At 38.8% G+C, this 23,164-nt stretch overlaps 1 protein-coding gene across 1 annotated transcript in view; it reads right to left on the reverse strand.

Moving 5' to 3' along the window:
• Positions 1-20,055, reverse strand: part of ccbe1 (collagen and calcium binding EGF domains 1) — a 37,274-nt gene extending 17,219 nt beyond the window's left edge. Inside the window, exons 1-2 of the mRNA XM_030742894.1 lie at positions 19,816-20,055; positions 19,607-19,687 (exon numbers count right to left, since the gene is read on the reverse strand). Of these exons, the coding sequence (XP_030598754.1) occupies positions 19,607-19,687; positions 19,816-19,919 (185 nt within the window). The 5' untranslated portion in view covers positions 19,920-20,055. The remainder of the gene's footprint in view (positions 1-19,606; positions 19,688-19,815) is intronic.
• Between the last annotated feature and the right edge of the window lie 3,109 nt (positions 20,056-23,164).

The raw sequence follows: 23,164 nt of genomic DNA on the forward strand, positions 1-23,164 counted from the left end.
ACAGTGGCTCCCGCTTACACTGCAAAGAATCCGGTATGAGCTTTGGTCAACCGATTGCTGTGGAAAACCTGCAAGACAGGACTCGGCATGGTTGCACATGAGCATCTGTTAAATCAGACGTTTCCTCATCACAGCAACTCTGCCCAAATTCTTTTTTCAGTCTCTTGTTGGGACCGCAAGAGCTTCCTCTTTCAACTCATTCAGATGTATTCTCCTGCAGCTACCAATTTATAATCCAAATCCCAAACACCGACATGTTAAACGTTCACGACACAACTGTTCTGCAGATATACTGCCTGCTTAGTATTCCATCCTCTGCTGTTAAGAGGGATTTTCAAGCCCTACCCTATATCATCACACACCAAAGCTCACTCAGCTGTCAGATGTTTAACAAATCAGCTGCAATGAGAACTTTCCAGCCATCACTAATTTAACAGTGGTGAAGCAACTCAAAGTAGGGGTCGTTAAAGTGTTCTGCAGAGACATCCAATTGATGAACTTCTTCATCTTCTTTATCTTGAAGAAAACCAGACCTGACTGATTGTAACATGACAAGAGTAATAATTCGCACAAATTAGCAGCCAGAGAGAGTGACATGGATGTTGTGGAGGCCGGTCTTTCTGAATATTAGTGTTACTGAGGTAACATGCTAAGACAGGTTTGACCAGTAATGTTTCACATTTCTTTGGCTCAAGGTGGAAATGCTCGCACTTTGTCATGCACATTTATGAGCAAATTCTTAGTATAAATATCTGTCCTTTGAGGAAGTGAACAGGGAGGGGAGGGGGGCAAAGTCTTTGTTAAGCCAGAAATATTAACTGTGTGCTGAGATGTTTGACCTTTACACTTGAGCTTCATTTTTATGGCAAAGGTTTAGTTTAGCAGCTGTTTGGGACCTTGTGAGCTGCTGATACTTTCTGGATATCATCTCATAATTAAATGTGTTTTTCATTTAAGTTTCATAAAACAATTAGAAGAAAGAGAGACAAATAATCATCTGCAAACTAAGGAAGGTATATATGTAGGTCCTGAAAAACCCTTGTGGACATTTTCCCTATTTGTGTATTGCTGGGAAAGTTTGATGTACTTTATTATGTATTGTATTCCCTGGAATCATTCTGTATGTAGCTGTCTCCAAATCTTTTAACTAAAACAGGCAAGCAAAGCCACTCTTTTCAAAAAACATTTGTCCCTTGCTGATGAAGAAAAACAGAAAAACAAAATTAATGCCAGATATTGACTCAAAATGAAGTGAAACCTTAAGTTAAACAAGTGATTATCTCCCCTTCGTGTAGTCATCACAAATTAGTGTTGCGCTCAGAGACAAATGCAGACAAACTCAGTTATGCTGACAAAGGCACACAGATAAAAACATAAGACTCCCTGTGCAGCTTCAGGGACACCACAGTGCAATATAAACAAATGACCAAAGGTGCACTGCAGTTTGTAAGGCATTCTTTTTTTTCTTTCTCAGATTCACATGATATAATTTAGACATAAAACTCCAGCATGTCAAAATTTGTCTAATTTATGTAAGCACGCAATAGTTGTCATGACAAACAGTGGATAAAGTTAAGCAACACATTAGAGCCAGACAAAACTAAAAACATGACGAGAGACAGTAACGTCTGCCAGTGCTGTATCCAAACAAAGAAAAAAAAAAAGAAAAAGAAAAAATTTCCCCTGATGAAAATGATTTTACAGGAACACATAAAAAAAAAAAAACTACAGAGTGCATCTTCCAAATGCCTGAATACCTTTGTGTTTTCCAAACCTCCCACTGAGAAAACAAAAGACTCTTGAAAAGGTCATTCTTCCTGCTAAAAATAAAACACTCAAAATGAAAGAATCAGATGGTTGCAGACCAAAATTTTCTCTGTAACAGCAAACGGGGATCTTAACACACCAAAATTTTTTCTTCCAGTGTGTTCCTCTGACTGCAGCACCAGTATGTCCAATTATTATTAGTAATTATAATACAATTACAGACAACTGTTTGGAAATGCCATAAAAGGTAACTGAGCTGGGAAAATATGCTTTTTCACTAGCTGATAGATGACTGGTAGAAGGAGGTGATTACAGTCAACATTTAGAGCATGATAACCCCTAAACCCTGTGTGTAGTCTAAGTTGACATTGCATAGACTACGGCATCCAAGAACAACTCAGCTGTTCAAGGCTACAAGAAAAATAAATTAACCATGTCTGGAGTATACTAGAGTGACAGATGTGCAGAGGATTACTGATCACCACACTTTCCTGCTTACATACCTATACCCTAACGAAAGTGCTCATATGCACCTTAACTTTTCCCTACCAATCGAGGTTTAAGGATTCGCCTGGAAAAGCAGAGGTCAATACAGAAAAACATCTGAACAAGCTTCCAGGCACTCAGCCTTGACTTTCTGTCAAATTATAAAAGTGTTTTGGCTAAAATCTTTTCCACAACAATGAGGCACGTAATCAACCCACTGGAATCTGTAAAACTCTACATATGAGCTTAAAAATCACAAATGAGCTGCATTATGTACTATACAAGCTGTTCTATGTGGGTTCTTCACTGCAAATAATGCATTTTACTACATGACATCATATGAAAACATTGCCTTAAGTAAGTTTGAGTGCTGTATCCTTCACTTACTGTGAATGGCCTGATCCAGCTAAAGTCCAGAGCCTGAAAGGGCATGGTATTAAAATCTAAAGCATGTCCAAGAGTCAGAAATAGTACTTTCAGTTTTCATAGGAAGGTAAATTCTACGTGTGGTTGAAGAAAAGCAGGGAGCAAACCACAAACGGAGATTGTTAGGTACAGAAATTGTAGGACAAGCAGGGGCAGCATCTATTCTTCTGAACAATAAAAACTGTTTAGCAAGTCAAAATCTCAAACATCCTCTTGAATCAAATCCTTACTTTCTTCGGGTGAAAATGCCTTGTTGATGTCATAAGTCAGAGGTGAATGGCCAGACTGTTTCAAACTGATTGGAAGGCAACAGTAACTCAAATTACCACTTGATACAACCAAGGTATACAGAAGAGCATCTCAGTACACACTTCTTGGCACACTTTGGGCTTATTTGGTATTAGTACCAAATAAGCATTGTTTAAATGCCACAGTCTACCTGAGTATTGCTGATGACCCTTTATGACCACACTGTGCCCATCTTCTGCTGGCTGCTTCCAGCAGGGCAATGCACCATGTCGCAAAGCTCAAAACATCTCAACTTGTTTTTTTTGAACATGTCAGTGAGTTCCTGGTCTCAAAAGGCCTCTGTATCAGATCTCAATTAAACAGAGCACCTCAGGGATGCAGTGGAACAGGAGATTCCCAACATGTATGTGCAGCTGACAAATCTGTGTGATGCTATCATGTCAGTATGGACCAAAATCTCTGGGAATCTTTCCAGCACCTTGTTAAATCTATAGTCAGAAAGAATTAAGGTAGTTTTGAAGGCAAAAGGGGGTCCAAACAGGTTCTCACAAGGTTTACCTAATGAAGTAACCAGTGAGTGTATTTACTCTCTGTAAGTAATATCTACATAAAGGGTAAGTGTATATACCGTACATGTAGGTCTACTCATATAAATAACCATGCCTCATTTGATCACCAGCATGGTACGTTAACATAACCTACTGATTAATGAACTCAGTGCTCACAGCCTGTGACAGTCACACAATGCTAAAGTCTCTCTGGGTTGAATTTGCGCAAATGCATTGCTCAATTTCAAGGCACTTATGTCAAACTGCTTAATTTTTGCCCTTTTGTTTTCATATGCTCCCTTGTGACCAACTGGTAACACAGAGGCTTAGTAAATGAAGGAGAAATGCAAAAATGTGCTGTCAGAGCTCTGTGTAGCAACATAATATGTTGCTTCTAATTATATGAAAGTGTATCGTTGTGGTTAGAAGAAATGTTCAACATTTTGACAAGTGCACTTATTTATCTATGTGGGGATTCAATGAAGATTGATACATCTTTGAAATCTGTATGAATACGAAGCTACAGCCAGCAGCGTCTTAGTTTCCATTAGCTGGAAACATGTAAAAAACTTGTTTGGCATGTTTAATTAGCACAAAAACAAGAGATACACACACACACACACACACACACACACACACACACACACACACACACACACACACACACACACACACACACACACACACACACACACACACACACAGCCAGGCTGTTTTCCCCTATTTCCAAACAGATTTTAGACTGTGTGAGCTAACTGCCTCCTGGCTCCAACGTCATTTAGTACATCTGTTAGAGTAGCACTGATCTACGCACATTTCTTAAAATGTATAACAACTTTAAAACAACACAATGTTTTATGTCAGCTCAGATATTACCCTGTGTTCTTCTCCTCTGTAAGACTCAGTAACTGCACAACATCCTGAATTAACAAAGTGTAAACAAGTGCTATGCCTGTCTGAACAACATGCAGCCATACTGGGAATAAAATACATGGGCACCATTCATTGGCTACTTTTTGTTTGGATGCAAAGGGTCACTTCAAATAAGAACTTCTCTCTGTAGTCTATCTGCTGTCAGTGGTTAAACTGACTATGTGCAGTCATCCTGCTGTGCTGGCATCTGCAACATAATCCAACATTTTTTTTTTAAACAAGACTCATGCACCAAAGCACTAAGCTTAGCTGAGCCACCAGCTGGCTATAACAGAGTCGGCCCAAGCCCTTGACTCTCTCTGTAGCGTTTCCAAAGTGGTGTCTTTGTTTCAAACAAAATTTGACTGCGATCACATCTTAAAAATGTTTAAATAAAACACAAAACACAGCATGATGAAATTTATCTGTGTTTATGCCACTTTCTGAGATGAGAAACTCCAATTTTCATTTATATAAACTAGTAAAAGTGACACTTCAGGAAATTATAGTGAGGACGGCTATCTGCGGCCTGTTACAGTAAACCTTAATACACCTCCATGTGTTTCTAACTCAAACCATGCTGATGGACAGAGGCCAGATATTACTAATCTCTTTCAAACGCAGACATTTCTGTGAAAGCATGTAACTTTCACTTCAGGGAAATGCTAAAACAATCTTGCAGGGAATGACAGTCATTTAATTCCTATGTTATTATTCACAGATTTAACAGCTCATTACGATAACTGTGTGGAAATATCTGCTGAAAAATAAACTCTGCAATACAAAAAGCCATACAATATAAATGACCCCCCCCCCCAACAAAAGAAAGATCAAAAACATATTTTAAGGAAACTGTTTTCAAGAACTAACCCCCAAAAGGTCAACTGAAATCAAAATACATCAGATTATTTGCCTTCAAACGTTAATATCTTTCATTCCACGTAAAAACGTAAGATAGAACAGTTATAAAGATTTTGATGTAAAAAGCAGATGTTCATTTCCCTCTCTTACTTCTACTGCAGAACCTTGTCCTCATAATTTAACAAACAATATATAGAAATATAAATATAGAAATTCTCTAAACTGAAAGCAGATGGACGTGGATGCAAAGGCTAGATTTCACAGTCATGCTTCTGGCTTAGCTCTAGTGGCGTCACGCTTTTCCATGTGTTAAATGCTTTGGTTTACACTGAAATGCTCAATTACTGGATGCAATTCTATGAAATGCTAGATTACACTTCCAAATAATACTAATGTGCTGTAATCTATTCAACTGGGCTGCACTTAAGAGATAGTCTGCAGTCTTGTAAATAATGGCGTAGGAGCTGCTCTGCTAAACAAAGTGTGATGACCACCATTAAATTGTTTTCAAACAGGAACTTCAGAAAATGTCAGGGGAAGTAGGATCATCCGAAGTTGTCTTTTCTCACAGGTATCATAGAGCATAGTCTGCTACAGACGTACTGTCATTGGAAATATGTTTACTTTAGAGTTCAGTGTGCTAAAGCCGGCAGGTGGCGAGAACAGGACAACTATTACCTGCGCCGTTCTCACGTCACTGCAAATCAGCACACTTGGACATCGCACAAACTGCACTAGGCAGGCAGCAGGTTAAAAATTGTTTGCTCACCCAAGTAATGTCAAGAAAAAGCTCAGCGCTGCAGTGTGAAAACAGCTACTGACTATTACGTGTAGGTGTTAAGTAATTCCAGTTGTTTTTTTCTCCTTTCAGCATATGTTCACGACAAGAAATGAGTGATCAAACTGAGATGTGTGGAATGTGCAGCTAGCCCACTTGAGGCTTTGTGGTGTTTGTGTTATTTTAATGTTGCAGTGAAATTTAATATTCTTTCCAGTGGCTGCACATACAAATTAGCCAACGCCGACTTTCTTATGCTCTGATTATTGCTGAGTAGTGCTTCTAAATGTGCAAATAAAACATTCCCACCTTTGTGAATGCTGAGAAGAGGGTAAGATGAGGACAAAGACAAATGACAGCATATTTTAAGCAGACAGGCATGATGTAGCTCCAAAACTACAGTTTAATGTAGTCTGGAGAAGTGGACTGACCCACTGACGGTGCTGGCAGTGATGAGTACCCTTAAAATAAATTACAACTGACTTAAAAATATTGAAATTCAGCAGCAAATGAAAAAAAACATTCTCGATGGAAGGGGAAACATCTGTCGAAAACCACAAAACTTGAAGTCCCTCTTCCAAAATGTGTTATTAAGATTGCGTGTTACAGCTGCTTACAATTTTAAATGACTGGTATCGATGTGTGTTCACTGGGGTGGTGGCTAGCCGCTGTCCTTCAGGACTGACAAATTAGTAGCACGTTATTTCCACTAAAGGCAGAATAACTTACAGCTTCAAGTGGTCAAACAATGAATAACGAATGCTGATGAAAAAGCACATCAAGGTGAAACACTCAAACTGCTTTCAATGACATGATTAACTTGTCAAGAAGTTCCTGTTTCACTGTAATGAGTATACAAATATTGCTTTAATGTATAGTGTGCTAGAGTGTAATTTTTTATAAACTGTATCAGGGTATTTTTTTAAAATAACATATTGACTAGAACTAGAGCGCAGTCTTGGAAATATGGAGCCAAGAAATGGGGCAGAAAAGCCACATGCAGTGTACTTATCACCACATCCCTTAACCACTGCAAAACCACAGCATGACCAAAGCGTGACCACACTTCAGTTCTCCAAGCAATGAACCAGATGGATGAATGAGCACCAGCCAAAAGAAACAAGGGCGGGCTTTTAAGAAACCAAAATATCTAACAAAAAATGGTTGATATGTGATTTAGAGAAGGAAAAAGTGCCTGTGACGTGCAAGGTTAGGTTGAATTTGAAACAGACCACACACAAAAATCTTCAAGATCAACAGACAGATCATTACATGTAGAATGGATTATCAGTCAGAAGAAACCATAATTTTACAATGAGACCATTTACTGGATATCAAGATTCACTTTATCAGCGCAAAATGCATTATTTAGAAGCAGTTTGTTCTGACCTGCTGAAGTCGAAATTCAGCCAGTAAATAAAAAATACTGATTAGATCAGAATTAAATGTTCAACATGTCCTCCATATGTTTGAAAACACTTTCCAATAACTGGTATAGTGTTTAGGTCTTTAAAATAGGTGAAAATCATCCGGAAAAACTTTTGTCAAACTATACAAAAAAAAAAAAAGTCCTCTGCAGGCTTAAAGACACATTTTTAAGTATTTGAACTTTCAAAGTCATGGTCTTGTGGTTGAAGGCACGTTTTGTATTAGAGTTTTCGTTCAAATGGAAACAGATGGCGAAATGCATGCAAGGAACCAAATCAAATTACACTGTCCAGTAATGCTGTAAATGTTGAAATAAGTCTGATCAGAATCGGGAAAAGATGTTTCTAATTATTCAAAGACAGAAAATAGGAGAACAAAGGTAATGAACTAATAAAGGAAGCCTCCTATTTCCTAGCAAATTTACAGATCATGTGTCATGCATGCTGATTGGGTGGTGCAGCACTTAACATTCTTACATTCAATAGCAACTGAATCAACACATAATCTACAATAATGACATAACAGTTGTGTTTTAAGAGGATAGCGGATGTTTGCTATTGCTGGTGCTTTATATCTGTCACTAAAGAATGCTCCTTAACACTAACATGTCCTCCCCTGCAATCACTATGATAACTTACACGCCACTGTATCTACCTAAGTGCAAAGGAACTGAATGGGGAGTCACCCTTTGCCTTATAAGGCATATCACTACAGCTTAACCTAGGGTGAGCTATTGAAGACCATCAACAGATTTATCTATAATAAATGGGACAGGATGGGCGCCCGGGTGGCTCAGTGGTGGAGCAGGCGACCGCATAAACCATATAAAATCCTTTTTGGTTCCTGGTAGAAAGGTAGAAAGTTTTCACTTCTCAGGAATTCTATCTAGACATCAAAATTGTTGCACCTAGAACTGTAAAAGTTTCCACCCAGAACCCACAGGAGAGGTTCAACATGTTCCAAAGGTTTCATCGAGAACCCATGGAGGTAAGGAATATTTTTGGCTCGAACCCACGCACAGGGCTTATAACACATCCTCCTGTTTTGCTAGATTTCATCAATAACCTGTGAGACAAGCAGGTTATTGATGATATAACCTAAATGCATCAATTACTGATATAATTGATGCATTTATTTTTGTTTCATCAAACAAAAATACATTTTTGTTCAATTATATCATTTTCAAGTCAATTCAATTTTATTTATATAATGCCATATCACAACAAACAGTCGCCTCAAGGCCCTACGATATTACAGAGAAAACCCAGCAGTCGAAACAACCCCGTATGAGCAAGCACTTGGTGACAGTGGGAAGGAAAAACTCCTTTTTAAGAGGAAGAAACCTCTGGCAGAACCAGGCTCAGGGAGGGACAGTCACCTGCCGTGATTGGCTGGGGTGTATAACAAAACAACAATTTAAAAGTCTATGTTACTACAATAAACTTTCATAAAATAAACAGTCAGACAATTTTATTTGAGAAAATGGTATGGCAACATTGATACAGCATAGTAACATTATCCAAGGTCTACTTGTAACACCAGATTAAACATAAGCCATCTACAAACAGCAAAGTAATGCAGAGTCCAATGAGAGCAGTGAGAGTCGAGGCACACAATTACGGTGACATGATTGAAAAGACTGAATAAACCTGTCCTCTTCCTCCTTTGCTAATAACATAGACTGGTAGTCACTTAAAGGAAAGTGAAGAAACCCAACAAAGCAAGAAAGAAAAGAAAATGCAAGAAATGCTACAGTTTTGTTTGTGTGTTTGCTGGAGGTTCTGGTTAGAGTGGCCCTCCAGCTTGCAAAACAAGGACTGCGATCAGGCACTGCAGTCTAAGAAACTGATCATAGGAGAAGATCTGTTCTTGGGAAGCAGCTGAATGATGACAATGATCACCATAACAGCAACATAGCCAACAAGTCAGCCAATAGAGAAAACATGAAAGAGGAAAGACTGGTGCAAGCTGATTAACAGCAACTTAACGTTCACAATAAGGAGATTGTACACTAGTACAATCTAGTGCACTAGATTGTACACTGTGGTTGGCACTGGAAGGATGACACTAATAAAAATGCTGAAGTCTCAAATATTCTTTGACACCCATTTATATATACGAGTGCCCCGACCTAAAGACTATATGAGAAAAAATCTGTTCCATCTGCCCAACAGTCTGCCTTCCACCATAAATGTTCCCAGTCAGCCTGAATGGATGAAATAAATATATTAGACTTCACTAAACCTTAATTCTCTTATCTGTCAACTTAGCCATGCAATGTTTGAACAGAATGATTGGGTGTAAATGGAGCACCAGTATAGGTTATTATAGAGGGCCGGGTGTGAAACCACTCCAAGGTCATTTACTGCATCTCTCCCGCCTGCTCGTTCTCCCAGCTTTCCTGATTTCTCACCACTGTCCTGTCTAAATAAAGGCTAAAAAAATTGTGCCCCCACCTTCCCACCCCTTCACCCCAATGAATGGGCAAGAATAAAATCAAGATCAGGTCAAATTTTAAAGACACAGAAGTAATGAAGCTTAGATGAAGCTAAGTTCAATAAGCAATGTCTGTAAAGACTCATCTGCCTACTTTCCCAGATGTTTGGCTGCTTCTCTTTTACATCACTTCCATTTTCCCACGCTGTCACACTCAGTGCTGACTTCATCACTTTTAGTCCAATCATCCTTCCTTGAGCCAATGAGCCTCTGCTCAACATACATGAAATATTACTGCTTGTGTGTCATTCTCCCTTTCAGACTTATTCATGTAATCCACCACCACCCTTTTCCACCACCCAAGAGCTCCTTCCAAGCCTCAATCTTGGTTTCCACCACCACCAGCATCTAGACTCTTGGGGGGGTCCTGCCCTAATTCCTATCTCTACTGGGATTCCTCTCTGCTTCGTTGGGCCATCAGAACCTAATTGCCAAATAGCTATTTGCATTTCTTATACATAAATCATGTTCATTTCCTCCTAATGATCTTGATATTGAAATCACTGTTGATATGTTGCACTTGTTTTGCAGAGGAATGTGTACGATACCCTGAATACTCTTAGAAACATTCCCTATTGGGGTTATTAGTTTAGTGGTATATTTCTAAGCATGCATAGTTTTTTTTAAATGGTGGGGTTATGACTTTAAATCTTATATAAACTATGTGGTTCTGGTCTGTCTGGCATTGTCCTGTATCCCATGTGAAAGTGCGTGTTAAAATTACTGAAACAAGGTCACATGCAACACATCTAGCCAGTTTCCCAGACATGGATTGAACATTGTTTTAAGTTTAGAATCAGGCTTAATCCATGTCTGGGAAACTGAAGAATTTTATTTTGTATTTATTTTGGCTTAGATGTTTAATTTCACACCAACCATTTTAAAGAACTTTTTGATGAGAATCACTCTTAACAGGAAAAAGGCTTTCTTCAAAACAACAGCAAGCTAATATTTTATCTCTGACAAATGACCAATGAGCCTCTTATGATGTCAGTATATCTACACCCAATCCTACATTCATGATTTCTCAACAAATCATAAAGTTACAATTGAATAACTTTAAACTGGGTTCTGCTGCCCCACAGAACAAAAACAGAAACAAAGAATTGCCTCATTAACTTAGTTCAAAATGGAACTAAGTAATGAGCACGGCCTTCTAAGGAAAGATGTATTTATTGTACAATACGGTTTGTAGGCACAGAGCAGTGCTTGCAGGTGCACCTAATCCCTCCTGTTTGAGAGTAATGGATTCACCAAAGTGGGACATGCACACAAGGAGGTAATTCATCAAAATTGTACATAAGCAAAAAGCCTAGGCAGCAGAGTAATGTACACAATAACCTAACTACTACAATTTCAACTTTGCACAACATCCAACACAATTAATATTATTTACTATGAAAAGGAGAAGTGGTGCAATTGTAAACTTTTAAAGCAGTAATGTTACACAATCTAAAAACAAACAAACAATGGGAACATACAGACCGAAGATAAAGTAAAATGAATCCAGCCTTCTTATATGTATGACAAAGAAGCCATAATGTGTTCACAACAGCATGAGAAAGCTTCAAGTTTTGATGTGTGGATGATGATCATTGTCGATGTATGGATTGTGGATGAATATTCAGAGATTTGATATTCTGGGTCCTTTTGCAGGGCTTCCATGTAACCTACGCAAAAATGGTCATGAACCTTCAGTCTGACTTACTGAGGAGGTAAAATGCTGGAAAAAATACAACACTAACATTTTTTTCAGGAACTCTCTGAATCATGACTAATTTTAATATGTCAACAACACAGTTTACGTTGTCACACAAGACCTCTCTTCATTTCTGTTCCCTGCCAAAAAAGCTTGTTGAGTTGAGCGTAACTGTGGGTGTTGTGATTGTGTTCTTTTTTTGTTTGTTTTATGTTGTTGGTATTCCCTAGTCAAAGCATGTTAATCTAATGAAAACTGCAATTAGCTGTTTTAAATGCATTAAGGTAAGTCTGAAAATACATCAGACTAATTACATTTTAGTTCAACAAAATTCCAACACGAATACAAAGTTTGGTGCAAGCTTACTTCCAGGTGACGTATGTTGACCATGGCACACATTTGCAGGGAGATGATGAAATGAACATATTGTATACAAAAATCAAAACAACTGGGATTTATAATAAATCTTAAAAACAAAACAAAACATATAGATGTTAGTAATTGCTGTGTGTGTGATGATGTTTGCACAAAGTTTTGTTCAGATTGGCCCCGCCGTTAAAGAGGAGATAGGGTGCATGCAGACATATATAATAATATTATAATAATATTATTGCCTGACAAAGGTACAGCATTCAGATAAGGAAATCTTTGCATGTGGTTGATGATAAGGGTGACATTTCTAAAGAATATCTGAGTCAATCCCGGGACAAAAAAAATCAAATAAAAAGTAATTATTATTAATCATCTTTATCCATTCCTTCACTTTAAATGAGATAACTGGGCAGCTGACTTCCTCCTCCTCAATGTGTTAACGTCTTTTTAATGTTCAACTGTTTGGGAGCTGTCACTGAAGAGCCAAACCAAAAGTTCATGTCATAGGATTCACAGTGCAGTGTGTATTACAGCAGTCTGCTGCAGTTAACAGGCTTTATACCCACTTTCTGGGTACTGACAGAAAGCAGATGTTGATATCTTTTCTCTGACAGGACATTATGTGTAATTTCAGGGATTGGGTTTATTATTATGGAATATATCTGACCGCAGTCTTATGGTTATGTCATTTATATGGCACATTTATTCAGTACTTTGTAAAGGAAAGGGTTTGTGGCATTTTAATAACAGAGCTGGTGGTATAATGAGGTATCTAATGTTCAAGCAACTTCACCGCATCATTACTTTTCTCTTAACTCAGTACATGGAACCAAAATATAAGAAAATGGTGCCAGGTAATGTAAATAATTTCAGGCATTTTTGATTGGCATGATTTTCAGCCATGTTATCTCATTTTGCATCTACTGAGGTTAATTCCAGTTAACTGTGTTTCACTGCGGAGGGTTGTTAACGAACAGCTTGGACTTGTTTTGTGTTCTTTCCTCAGATGATTCACCTACTTTATTGTAATGCATTTTTTTTCCCCAAAGACAAATAGCTTAAAATGTTGTCATATCTAAAATATTTTGGAATTACAACCAAACCTGAAATAATTTCATTAGTAACAGTGTATGAATAATTCATAGCTTTCCTCTTTTGGCACAGATGGAAAACAATAGCAGAACAGCTGAAGAAGATGTAATTGTGAGCTGCAGTTCTCTAGTTTCTGGAATTTATCTTCCAAAATCTTTTGACTTGGACTTTTTTTTTTTTTTCTGGGGTCCATGAACAAGTAGGGAAAATTTGATATTGGTCAAGCCTACTAATTTTTCTCTGACCTATATTTAGTTTCACATTGGTATGGGTTTGTAAGTGATAAAAACACAGCCCAAGATTAAGTGTAATCAATTTCAACCAGCTTACTATTTTCCATCTAACACATCAGTTTTCCAGTGGAGGAAACTAATCATAATCACCGTGCAGTTAATGCCTAATTATATTGTATCAATGTGTTATTACAGATAGATGATCAGCATGAGAAGACATTCAGTTGTTGGAAAGTTGAAGCAAGACATCTATCCAAAGGGCTCCAACCAATCAAACTGTTTACAATAGTGGATGTTTGCACATGGCTCAGTTGACTTTCACTTAGTAATATCATAACATGGAGGCTTTTCCGAGTTACATTTTTTCCATCATGAAATTTTCCTGAATGATGCTACACATGTGTTGTCTATAAATCTAGGCTCATTCTATTTTTCAGTCCAGAACACTGACAACAGCACATAAGAAACATAGTAGTCCAAAAGAACAAAACATCATTTTACTAGGGTCTGCTAAACTGTGCTGCAATATATCCTTCATGGATCACTGGAGGGACAACGGTATGGCAACAATGCACCCCAAAATGTATTTCTTGTGTTGAAAGCTATTTGAATTGGGAGAGGGAACAGAAGTCCAACTGAGAGGATCATTCCAAGGTGCAGAATAGATTTAAATATGATGTGAAAAACAGATTTAAAACCAAAGGAAACAAGGGAGACTTAAGGTCTTGTGGCCAAGCTGAATAATCAGGCTGAAGTGATCACTTCACTGGAACTGAGCAGCACCCCCAGCTGTGTCTGAATATGACTTAGAATTATACTATAAATCAGTTACTGATTTTGCAGTGAGCAGACAACCTTTCTCATTCCTTTTGGTACATTTCTGCATTTCTGCACAGAGGACCCGATACTTTAAGGAAATATTTAAAAACAAAACAAAACAAAAAAAAAAAACAGAGCAGTTGATTGGAAAGAAGTGAATGGACATTTATAGGACACAAATAGCACTGTTTGGATCAGCCAAGTGCATGTGTCATGACTATCGTATCTCACGGGAAGAGGGGGTGGGGTGTGTGGAGAGGTTAGACTCAGTTTTATTGCTGTGTAAGCCAGAGTTTCCCCTGACTTCCAAAGTGGAAGAGTAGACTGTAGAAGAGAGACTAAAGGGAACACAACAAGCTGCTAAGTACCAGCATAATTATTTGGAAAAATAACAAAGCAACAATTACACATGCCACACATCAATTATATGTAACTGTTACAGCTGTAGAGTGGAAAACTCACACTGCCTGCGTTCTGCTTCTTCTCCAGAGAAGCATTTCCTTTGCAGGCTAGGTAAGGCTGACATCGTATACACAATAAATCAAGCCAATGTAATCACTGTTTCTTGTACCCTCTTGTAAACAAAGATTATTAATGTGTCTCAATCCTATGATGCTTAACATACTGGATCTGGCTCTCTTCTTGGACTGTCAGGGAATTCATATAGTACTTCAGCAAATGGAAAAACATCTACAACCCGAATAAACGGAAGAAAAATATGCGTATGAATACACAGCACAAAAATGATAAAATATCTTTGTGCTTTGTGACTTGGACTAACATAGTTCATGAAAGCTCAAAAGTTGCTAAGAGCTGCTGTCATGTATACACTCACTGGACACGTTATTAGGTACACTTTGCTGGTGCTAGGTTTTACCTTCAGACCTGCTTTAATTCTTCATGGCACAGATTCAGCAATGTGCTGGAAACATGTCTCAGAGAGTTTAATCGTTATTGACATGACAGCATCACATAGTTGCTGTAGATTTAGCAGCTGCACATCCATGATGTGGATGGAAGCAGCCATCAGAAGATGGGTACACTGTGGTCATGAAGGGATGGACATGGTCAGCAATGTGTTGTGTGTTCAGAGATGCTCTTCTGCGTACCTTGGTTATAACAAATAGTTATGAGTTTCTCTTGCCTTCCTATGTGCTCAAAGCAGTCTGCCTTTCTCCTCTGACCTCTGGTATCAACAAAGTATTTCTGCCAAGAAAACTGCTGTTCAGTGACTATTCTCTCTTTTTCTGACCATTTTCTGTAAAGTCTAGCGATGACTATGCAGGGAAATCCCAGCAGATCAGCAGATTCTGAAATACTCAGACCAGCCCACCTGGCACCAACAAACATGCCACATTCAAAGTCTCTTTTTCCCATTCTGATGCTCAGTTTGAGCTTCAGCAGCGAGTGTATTTTTCCCCTGAGTCTGTCTCACAAAACAGGATTTTTCAACTGCTAAGCAAAACCTGGAAGTCCTTAAAATCTGCAGCACTGATTCAAATAAAACACTTTGTTTGGTTATACTCTGTGCAGTGATCCAGTAAATCAGAAATCACGCTCAGTGGCACAAGCCACGAAAAGAAAAATGACCTAATGTAGGAGGATTGATCAGTAACTGTGGCTTAATAAAAAAAATATTTTATAACAGAAAAGAGCATTGCTAGCATGGCCACCAAAAGAAACAAAAACTAACAAAACTTTACAAGGATAAACGCTGCTACTGGCAACAATTATGACATAATTTCTGAGTGTTATATTGCAACAACACAACAGCTGTGACCACTAAAGATGTTGCCAAGTTGAAACAAACAGTTCGCAGTGTATCATGTTAATCAAACCGTCCTCTTTCTTTTAGTAAAGCTTTTATGTTGCAATCCCATCCATTTTTTTTTTAAATTCAAATACAATCCTAAAACAAAAAACTCTGCACAGTTTTTCCACACTTCTATTTTGAGCCAAGCATATCAAACACTATGGCCTATTTTGATGGCTGGAGACAGAATCCTTGTACAACTTGTTTTCAACCCATAATATGGAAATCTCAATGGAAATCAACTCAGACAGAAAGTCAAAGAAGACTAGAAACTCTCTAGCTCTCTGGTGTCTCCTCTGGTCCCGGCTTCTCAGTATGGTCAATGTTTTGTGGATGAATGTTGTGCATACAGTGCCATCCCATGACTAAAATTGGTCTATTTTTCTTGCAGCACTGTTAAATACAAATATATTTAAAGTTTCATTGAGATGACTGCAAAAAAAAAAGAAAAGAAAAGAAGAAAAGTTCAGTAATAATGTATCCACTTGACTAAAAGCTAATCGTGCACACTACTTCTCTGTAACCTCTGCAACACCTCTGCTCACACTGTAAATTTCAGTGGTACTGATACCCATCTAACAACACCTTTTCCATAAACAGGTCTTGCGACAGAGTTTAGCACCGCAACAAAATGTTTCGAGATGTGCAGACGCACTGATACTCTACAGAGAACATAATGAATGCCATAAGACTTTATTTTCCTTTGGCAGTTGAATCTTGCCAACTTAAATGGTGCTTGGTTCCCTTTGAAGAATATCTCATTCATGCCAAGGCATAATAGCACTGTGCGACTGTATTTTGAGAAAAATGCAGCATGCAGATTCATGTTATCAAATGTCAATCAGTGTATTAATTTTGGATAATAATAATAATAACTTTATTTGTACAGCACTTTTTAAACCCAATTACAAAGTGCATCAGTTTGATTAAAACCACACATTAAAGTAAAGTATACATGTTCGAGCATACAGACACACAGTCAAACATACACACTTCCATCCATGCATTAGATGTAAACTATAGGCAGAAATAATGGGAGAAAGACTAAGAAAAGGCTAACTTATAAAAAACATCTTTTCAGCAGTCATTTAAAACAAACCACTGATTCAGCCAACCCGATAGGCTGAGGAAAGCTTTTCCAAAGTTTGGGAGCTCTTAAAAATAAGAGCATGGAACAGTTAAGAGACCCTGATCAGATGATTGAAGAGGCCGGCCACTGAAATAAGTGCTCAGTAGCTCTGCTATATGCTGTAGACAGAAGGCAGGCAATGTAGGGCTTTATACATTATAACTAACATTTTAAAATGAAATCTGAATTTCACTGGAAGCCAGAGAAGGGCTGCAAGAGTAGGGGTGTGATGTGTGAGCACTGGCTAGTTTTTGTAAGCAGCCATGCTGCTGCATTCTGGACCTGCTGAAGACGGGCAAGAGATGATTGAGAGATGCACTTTGTGTGTACCAAAAGTCCCACTCTATTGGATGACAGTAACAGCTTAATTTTTACAATGTTTCTTAGATGAAAGAAACAAGTCTGTATGAGCTTTCCATCCATCCATCCATCCATCCATCCATCCATCCACTTCCGCTTATCCAATGCAGGGTCATGGGCAACTGAAGCATATTCCACCTGCCATAGGGCAAGAGGCAGGGTACACTGAACATCTTGCCAGTCTGCCGCAGGGCTAATACATAAAGACAGATAACCATTCACACCTTCAGTCAATTTAGAGTTACCAGGAAACCTAACCTCTAACCCCTAAGCTGGGCTGTGGGAGAAAACCCACACAGACACAGGGAGGACAAGCAAAATCTACACAGAAAGGCCCCAAACTGGGTTCAAACCTGTGAGGGGACAGAGCTCACCATCTCACCACTACAGGTTGAAATGTTTTAATTAATTTAGGAGGGATAATGTCACTTGGGCAGCAAGAAATGTGCATGTGTGAGACTATATCAGTGAGATCTGTCGTGGAAATCTGATTAAACTGGGACATCAGAACTCGATTAGGCACTTGGGCAGGTTGAAAGAATCCAGACTTGAACTGAGACCCGATACCGTTGATCTTGCCAGCAAAGAAATTTGGAAATTCTTCACAGTCATCAGAAGACACGGCAGGGAAAGCAGACTGGGCAGGATTAAGGAGTCTGTTAATGGTGTTAAACAAGAACATTGGATTTTGCAACTCTCTTATTTCATCAAAAGTGTGGTTAGTAACTCCTTCATGTGGAGGTAGTGAACATGGAGATTTGTGTTTCCATCTCCATTCAGCTTTTCTACACTCTCTTTTGATGACTAAAATTCAGTTTCTTAACTGCCCATTTAGCGCTGACAGACAGTCATCAGCTCACACTGTGCAGGTGACCTGAAATGCACCCAGGATGCATTATCTTGGCTCTTGGCTGAAACAACTTTTCTTCTTTAAATAAACATTGTGGGAAACAACTGCGGCTCCAGCCAATAACCATAAACCAACATCATTATGTTAAGAGTGTGTTTGAGATTCGAAGATCAAACAGGATGTTACTGTGTGCTTGAACCACGGCCAGCAGTTTGTCAAGTGATGCAAAAATGAAACTCTTTAAAGTCTGTGAAATGTGGAGGAGATATCCAAAAATCTGTCATTCCTTTACTTCTCAATATTCTTTCCCAAAAGGACATACAGCAATAGAGCGGCTATAAATCAAGATCATTGGCAAAATGTTTGAAATGACTTCCCTAAATAGGTTGCATGATTTTATTTCCAAAGCTACACAACACCCACATCAACAGCCTGAATCCCAGTGTAGAACATTACATCCTAGCAAAGTGGCATTTGAGCATTTATTGCCCATCCAAGCCCAAATGAAATAATTCTCAAGCATATATCCTAAAAGAACACCTTAAGGAATTCTGTGTGGGTGGTGGTGCAGTAGCACGTCTGTAGTTGCTGCTAATTAAATGATTCAACTTTCTGGAAAACTTACTCACACCCATGATGAAGACTAACAGCATTTATTACACTCTGTTGCTTATATGAAATCTGGCCTGTTTCTTACACATTTTTAATATGATTAGCGCTTTAAAGTCTGTAGTAACGACTATTTTTTTCATTATGCCTGTGAGGCACCCCTTGCAGTGAAGACAGATTAACTCAATCCACAGCCTCTGACAGAGGTTATGCTGTGAGGCAGTGCTGTGTCCACTCTGACTGCGAACTGTCATAATTAGAGGCAGTGCCAGAGCGCATACAAGGCCAATCTGAAGGCTGAAGGATACGTTAGATCGCTATGATCCCTTTACTTCCTAAAGGCTGATAAGGTGGGAAATCCACGTCTGTCACTAGAAAACTCCTCAACACATGATTACATACTTACAGAGATTTGACAACCTTTATAAACGGTAGATAAAATAAAGAAGATGTTTAATAGCCTGCTGTTTTTCAGTTTAAAATTATTAATAGCCCCAGGCAATGACAGCTTATGCAACCTTCATTTACATTTATGCTTCATGATTATGCTTCACCCAGTGTCTACCAAGGAAATTACTTTATATCTCACATTGACAAGTCCAAATCTGACACCATGCGATAAACCTTTCATTCAAACATCCCCACATTCAGAACAGACACACTCTGCTGACTGCTGTACCTGTAACACGTCGTAACCTCTCCGGTTGACTTCACGCAGGGGTACTTTGTGGTAGAAATATTATTTTCCGAGCATTTCTCACTGCGGGGGGGGAGGGGGGGGGGGACATTTTGAAAGCAAAGTAATAATTTAATTGCACATTTGCAGCAAAGAGTACTGTTGTTATTTTGTGTTGACACACATACGCACAAAATAAATAAATAAATTACCCGTCAGTGGCATCCTCTTCTTGGTAGGACCAAAGCAAACCTCCTGAGAAGCACATGCAGGTGACGGTGAGCAGAAGATGAGTCCCGTTGTGTTTTAGCAGCATCTCCTCGGTGCGGTCACCTGGCTCCGGTCGACAGTCCGCACTTTTAGTGATGATCTCCTCACTGCCGCAACTTCCCAGTGCACAGTGGAGCTCAGGCAAGCCCTCCCACTCACCCAGAGTTTATGAGTGAGTAACCGCTGTTCATTCTTGATGTGTTACTACAGAACCCGGACTAACTTCTAACTTCTGCTGCTTCTGTAATTAGTCTGCTTTAGAGGAGTTACGTTTTAAGAAGCAGAAAGAGCCGCAATAGTTTAAACGTTATTCATCGGCTAAAATGTATTTTAATGGAAGTAGAAGTAGTTTGCGAACACAAGGAAATATCTTTGGTTTATTGTCTCTCCACGGTGAAATTTTGAAAACTGACACATTTAACACTTTTAGCGCGCCCAGGAACGTGCACGTGCAAAAACACGCGCTCCGGATCTACTTGCGTCATGATCTTTGCTGCCACCACGCGGCTATAAATAAGATAACATCAATAGTATAGTTTATTACTAGAGTACCTTTAGGTAGACGCCTAAATGAAATCTGTTTTAGCTCAGTTCTCTCACATTACTAATGTTAAAAGCTGAGTTTGTGACTGAAAATATTCACATTTTTTTTCACTTGACTTTTGTTAAACATATGGAGTGATACAGAGAAATATACCCAAAATTACACATCTATTTGAAATTTTAAGTATGCTTTTCTAATGTATACTGACCGGCCACTTTATTAGATACACTTGGCTGATACCAGGTCAGGTTGGATACATTTTGGACTTCAGACTTGTCTTAATTCTTTGTGGCACAGATTGGTGCTGGAAACACTCTTGAGAGATTTTAGCCCACAGTGACATAATAGCATTACACAGTTGCTGCAGATTTGTTGGCTGCACATCCATGATACAAATCTTCCATTCCATCACGTCCCAAAGGTGCTGTGTTGGACTGAGATCTACTGACTGTGGAGGCCATTTGAGCACAATGAATTCATTGTCATGTTCAAGAAACCAGTTTGAGATGATTTGAGCTTTGTGACAAGGTGTGTTATCCTGTTGGAAGCAACCATCAGAAGATGGGCACACTGTGGTCATAAAGGGAGGGACAACAACAGTACTCAGGTACTCCAGCTTAGTCCAAAAGCCATGCGCTTAGTGGGGTTAGGTAAACTGGTGATTCTAAAGTGCCCACAGGTGTGAATGTGAGTGTGAATGGTTGTCTGTCTCTCTCTGTGTTAGCCCTGTGACAGACTGGTGACCTGGGGGTACCCTACCTCTCACCCTATGGCAGCTGGGATAGGCTCCAACCCTCCCACAACCCTGAATGGGAAAAATGGAAGCAAATGGATGGACGGACAGAATGACAAAGGTGTATGCCATTATGACATTAAATATATAAATATATATACAGAAATGTACACAATATAAATTTGAATGGTAGGTTGCATACAGAATCCAAAAAAGACACAAAAACACAAAAGTTATTTGCGTTACCTTCCTATCAGCTTGAAGCAGTCTGGCTCTGTCTACATGCTGAAAAGTTTGGAGTTGATGCCAATTCAAATGATGATTAAATATTTATGTTAACAAGCACTTTAATGGGTGCACCTAAAATAGTGGCTGATGAGTGTATATACAACTATATTATGCATTAATGAGTGAGAAAGGCAGTTGCATTTGCTTAAATGTAGATAATTTCTGTTTTATTATATCATGTCCAAAAAAATAAATAAATAAATTATGTAGCCGACTTATGAATTAAAACACTGCTCATTAACAGCTGTGTCTTTTTGCTGCCTCTCTCATTCTGACAGATCATTATACTGAAGAAAAACAGTTCCCAGTGCACTTCCATTCAGTGAAGTATGTAATGATTCACTGGAACAAAGTTGTAACATTCATGCTCTGCTAACTGACCTCACTATCTAGCTCATTCTTTAGGTCAAGTGATCTACGAAGGTGGAAGAGAAACCCAACACTAATATAGGCTGCTGCTGACTTTACTTCTGATTGACCTCGACCTCACTGTAACCTCCACCAGCAGGCCTGATATAAGCGCAAACACTGTTCTCTGGCACCTGCAAAGCTCAAGAGTTCTTCAGTTTCTCAGGAACACAGTGTGGCATTACAGGGAGTTGGATAGCAGAGTCACTGAGGCGTCTGTAAAGGATATCCCAGTGAAATAGGAGGACTGTGGTGTCACTTACAGCAACTGTGGTACCTTTGGGGAGGTCAATCAGGTATGATTGAGCTTTATTTGGGACATAATTCGAATTTTTATTCAGGGGGAAAAAAAATTTCTACCAAAGCCTGTGAATTGCACCTCTTTCAATATCACTTAAAAGAAAAGTACACCTTTAGCTTGCTTAAATGGGTCTGCTCAAGTGTGACCATTTCAGGTTCAGTGGAAAGCAGTGTTTCACTTGTCTGTTGGTTTCATTACAGCAGAGCCTCAGTGCTACAGCAGGGATCTGACGGTGTAGTTCAGTTCCTGGCCACTTGATGGCCCTTTCAACCCAGAGATCTCACCCCTACCCACCCCCTCTTGCCACTACCGTCATCATTGCCCACAAAATGGATGACAGCTTTTAGCAATACCAGGGTGCGTCACGACTCTGAGGTGCACATGCTGTGCCATTTATGTCCCACCTGTTTTGATGCCTCAGCAGCTCAAGAGCCAGAGAAAGATCATGCCTGCAGCAGCACAAGTAGCCAATTAATGTTGCATCCTGATACTATAGCAAATCTCCAGGGTTGATAACCTCAGCATCTTTTGCCCTAGAGATATGAAAACATTATCTGTGATTACTTATGTAATTGATTTATAGCTGAAAAAATTATTATAATTATATACAATTATTATATATTAAAATTTTACCCTTAACTGTGTTCTGCTTGCATTAGCAGTACTTTTATTGCTTCTTTCAGAAAGGTGTTTTACCTTATAACCTTTTTACCCCTACCTTTACTGTTGATTTCATTGTTTTGTGTTTTTAATCTCTGTTTGCCTCTTGTGTGAATTTAAAAGTCAAATTCAGAAGTTAATGACAGGTTGGAAGTCACTATGTGGTCCTTAATGGGAACTAACACGGCCCTGTTGGCACTTGTCAACTGTCAGTATAGTTTCAATCAAAGTCGGGAGTTTCCTGATCTAGAAGGATTGTTTAGACTACTGAGGTTTATTGCCTGGACAGGGGAAAGAATAAGTGAGAAAAAATACTGTATGGACACAAAATTAAATCAAAATTTAGAACAAAGATCA

This window comes from Archocentrus centrarchus, chromosome 12 (genome assembly GCF_007364275.1).
Source record: "Archocentrus centrarchus isolate MPI-CPG fArcCen1 chromosome 12, fArcCen1, whole genome shotgun sequence".
NCBI lineage: Eukaryota > Metazoa > Chordata > Actinopteri > Cichliformes > Cichlidae > Archocentrus > Archocentrus centrarchus.